The sequence below is a fragment of the Gossypium arboreum genome, chromosome 12, assembly GCF_025698485.1.
Source record: "Gossypium arboreum isolate Shixiya-1 chromosome 12, ASM2569848v2, whole genome shotgun sequence".
In the NCBI taxonomy this organism is placed as follows: Eukaryota; Viridiplantae; Streptophyta; class Magnoliopsida; order Malvales; family Malvaceae; genus Gossypium; species Gossypium arboreum.
The window spans coordinates 105,744,819-105,749,228 of NC_069081.1; the positions used below are offsets into that span (position 1 = coordinate 105,744,819).

Genomic DNA, 4,410 nt, shown 5'->3' on the forward strand with positions numbered 1-4,410 from the left:
AATTTTCCAACCTACATGTCAAGTACAATATAAATATTTAATCATTTTAATTATTTATTTAGTTGTTAGTATAATATGGAACTTGAAATTATTAAAACTAGGAGTAAAATTAACTTCAAAAAATGCAAAAATATTTTTATTTTTATTCCACCAATTAAATTAAACGTGGGTAAAAATGAAAAGAGTAGAAAAAAGTCCAACTGAAGGCATAGAGCAGAAAAGACATAATGAAAAGCAGCCGTTCCCTTAGAATCAAAGCATTAGGTAGATGTAGTTTTCAAACCCCAACTAGAAGATCCCAAACCCCTACTTTTCCCCCTTTTAACAACAATAAATGGACCTAAGAATATATACCGCTACTCCTCAACCTCGTTTCATTAAAGCACGCTGATTCATCCAACTACCATTATCATATCAATTTGTAGTAACCATGACAATGAATCAATGTTCTAATTTAATTAAATAAAAACTTCATTCCATCAACAAAAAATATAGAGTATCTTAAGCATGTGAGAATGAGCAAAAAAACCAAAAAAACAAAACAAAACAGTATCAATGGTGCTCCAAACATCAAAACACTTTCCAGATATACGAGTCCCTTGGGACGGCTCTATAGCACAAGAAAACCCAAGGGAATCAAGACCGCTCATTTCTCCTTTTCAACTCACCAGCAAGACACATACTAGACTCTGCACTCACAAAAATAAAGCACATCACTAACAACTCGTCTTGGAGAGTCCCTGTGATCACTTTCTACTTTCATGATTTGACCCAAAACTTAGCTAATAACGCTTTATAATATTAACTTCTCCTAACTGCAAAATTTATGGGCAAGCAATGTTGAGGGGGGTTACTTCATCGAAAACAAAATCATCAGTGCTGAAATCACAATCTGGTAGATCGCTTGGCTCATCGGCTCCGATCCCGCAAATACTCAGGTCCTCAATGCTGCAATAATCCTCCAACATCATACCAAAATCGTTGACAAACAGGTAATCAGCAGCCTCAGCATCTATGTTCAGCTCTTGTCCAACTGAGCCAGATAGCAATGGATCATCAATGAAACAGAGGTCAGGTATCGGTATATCAGCAAAGTTCGCATCGAACACCTCTTTGTTGGCATCACCGCAATCATCATTGTTATTAGAGACTGAAACAGATGCAGAAGTATCCAATTCATGCATCGAGGATGGTGAAGTATGCGATACAAGGCTCTCAGACTCTTCTGAAGCAGAGGGAACAGTGTTGTTGTGAGAAGCAGCTGCAGAACATGAAAGGTCGTTGGTTTTATCAGATGAAGCAGAGGCGGCGGCAGCAACAGTGAGAGCCTCAAACTCGAGCTTCTTAGCTTCATAAGCCTTGGCTGCTTCTTCAAGGGTATCGTAAGTTCCCAACCAAATCCTGGTTTTCTTGAGTGGATGCCTGATCTCAGCAGCCCATTTGCCCCACTTCCTTTGACGAACCCCAACAGGTTTTTTGGTTTTAGCCACCAGAGGTTTGTCTTCAAGGGTTTTACTCAAAACCCTTTTCCTGCTAGTAGGGGTTTTAGAGTTACTGTCTTGTGAAGATGTCTCGGATTCAAGAGGCTTTACCTGAGGAGCCAAGCCTAAAACAGGAACTCTAATTTCACGAACAAAACGCCTTCCCCTTGGAGCCTTTCTAGCAGCACTTCCCTCGGATTCATCTTCACTTGAAGATGAATCGGTTGCATATGGATCATGGAAGATGACTCGAACTTTCCTAGTCATTTGGGTTTCTTCTTCACTCATCGTTGATTCGGGTTTTTTAGGCTTTTTGCCGGACTTACTCAGATTCATGGTTTGTTTTCGATGCTCTAACATTTTTGGAAGCAAAACTCGGTAAAACTCAACTAAAACCCCCCTCAAAATACCCGGAAAAACTGTAGACAACTATTTAAACAAAATCAAATGACAAAAAAGGGTGACAAAGTCGAAAACTATGAAAGCTGTATCAAGTATGAGCCCCTCTTAGAAACAAGAAAAGATAAAAAAATCGTTGTTTTATGTGAAAACCTCCAAAGCACTCAACTCCAGAACAACTCCTGCAAACCAAAAACAAAGCAATCCGACATCAAAACAATGAAAATACCCAAAAGAAAGCACAACAAAAGGCAGATTCACATAAAAAACTAAAACACGGGGTTTATCTGTTGCCATACTTTTTGGGTCTCAAACGCATCGAAACAGTCGAGAACACGATATTCAGTCTCTGCCTATAGAAGCAGAGAATCATGCAAGAAACAGCCAACAAAGCGGTGATGAACAAGCGAGCACAGACAGTTGTTGTAGAAGATGAAAAACAGAGCTGCAACTGAGCCCCAATCAAAGCCAAATCAAACTCAGCCGACATAAATTCACTAATCAACCTCCCTTAGCTCTTCCAAAGCGCAACCGAAACCACCAACAGAGAGAAAACAACGCTCAACAAAGCCTCCTCTCTGCCGTTTTGCCTTCTCAAGAGAACCCAAAACGAGAACAAAAGAAAATAGACTTAGATACTGCTAGATCTAGCAGAAAAAAAGAGAGGAAAAGAAAAAAGGATTAGAAATCTATGGCTCTGATTTTTCTCTCTCAAACACTATTACCCCTAACAAAAAACCAGCAAAAATAGCCTCTTATCACTTTGTTTCGAACAGTAATATAGACCACACCACCAGAGTGAAAAACAGTGTAAAAAATAATACCGACCAACGAGGTTAACAGAGAAACACAAATCTCAATGGAAGAAAAAACATCATAAAAAAATTATTTAAAAATAATCAACAATTAAATAAAATAATAAAAAACCCAAAAAACCAATTCCATTTCCCTAAAAATTCAGGAAAAAAATAATATTTATTAGTTACCATTACCTTCTCTCTCTAGTAGGTATGGACTGACTCTGGATTTTCTACTATTTTTATTCAAATCTTGACGTCGCTTTCTCTTTTTCTTCTGCCCTGTTTTTCTTCTTCTTTCCCTAAGGCCATTCACCTTTTACCACCGAGCAGCCTAAAACCGGCATTAAAGCGAATTATATATGTGAATAAATATATTATTAAATTAATTAAAAGAAAAAGTTAAATTGAATTTATTTATGGAAATAAAAAATCAATATGAGCTGTCATGCATATCGTATCATCATGCATGACCAATCTTACCATCTCATGCGTATCATGTTTCACTTGGCACGGGGTTTTTAACTAGCACTTGGCACTCGTTATTGTGTATCCACGCTCGCATCGACCATCACAGATTGGTCCAGTTGACGGCGTGTTGAACACACACCTTAAGTGAGAGAGTGGGGATAGAGCTTCTGATGTCCGCATCTCTATTTTGGTATGGACGAAGCGCCGCGATTCGGCAACGTATTAGTGAAGGATTTTTTTTGGTGTTTACCATAGAATTCGCGTAACATTTGGGTCTAGGACTCTACTAAATTACGATATAACCACTGAGGAAGTGACGGGGTTTCATTTCTTCTACGTTCTAGGATTCCCTTTTTATCACTTTAGAAGATTTTTAGGGGGAAATCTCCGTATTTTTCTGCTATTTTATTTTTGTTCTCAAATGATTCTGGTTTGAAAATAATAAACAGCCCATAGGTGATCTTAAATACCTCATAACACCATAAATGTGTACCTCCAATTTATTCTAACTACAAATACAATTATATGCACGAGGAAAACACATTAAACATAAAATCATGCATAATTATATTTTCATCTTTTGCAAATACATTAAGGTTTTAGGTTTTAAAAGGAAAATTTGGTTCACATAAAAAAATAATAATAATAATAATTAAAATCGATTTAATGTTTGGACAAAATGAAACACGTTAAAAGTTGATGATATAAATTAAAACAACACGTTTTATATAGTTAAGTGAAATTAAAGGACAGCTACCCAGACATGGCAATGCAATGCAACCATAATGTAAAGTGGAAAAAATCCAATTACATTTAACAATGCATTTATTTTTATATAAACATTTAACTGCAGCATTTACAAACACCGTAAATTCAACCTTTTCTTCTTCAACAAATTTATTTAAACTTTTTTTTATTATCTTTATTACACAATTAAAATTATTTTTGAAGGGTTTGATTGTAGGAAGGATCCTGTATTGAATGTGATTTAAAACACCATAACTCATGTAGGTTTGTTACACTCATAACCACTATTTACAAAACCATTCAATTAAATAACCAACTAATCATCATGTATTTATGTAATTGTAAAATTTCTCACTCTAAAATTTTAAATTCAAGATAAATGTGGTATTTACTGTATATTGTGCATTATTTTTCATTTTCTTTTTAAATATGATATTTATATTCCTTTTGTGCTTAAATTCTAGTGTATATATATAAAGAGATTCTATAAAACTGTGATTCTACATTATCTCACT

The 4,410-nt window shown here is 35.6% G+C and overlaps 1 protein-coding gene across 1 annotated transcript; it reads right to left on the reverse strand.

The window, feature by feature from the left end:
- Positions 1 to 447: 447 nt before the first annotated feature.
- Positions 448 to 3,041, reverse strand: LOC108479640 (ethylene-responsive transcription factor ERF119). Its single transcript, XM_017782357.2, has 3 exons — positions 2,873 to 3,041; positions 2,180 to 2,470; positions 448 to 2,062 (listed from the first exon to the last, which is right to left on the reverse strand). The coding sequence occupies exon 3, from the start codon at positions 1,839 to 1,841 to the stop codon at positions 825 to 827; it is 1,017 nt and encodes a 338-aa protein (XP_017637846.1). The 5' UTR covers positions 1,842 to 2,062; positions 2,180 to 2,470; positions 2,873 to 3,041; the 3' UTR covers positions 448 to 824.
- Positions 3,042 to 4,410: the final 1,369 nt, after the last annotated feature.

What these genes read in the sequence shown, in the direction of transcription:
- LOC108479640 (XM_017782357.2), bottom strand. Translation starts at nt 1,841, where the DNA reads ATGTTAGAGCATCGAAAACAAACCATGAATCTGAGTAAGTCCGGCAAA.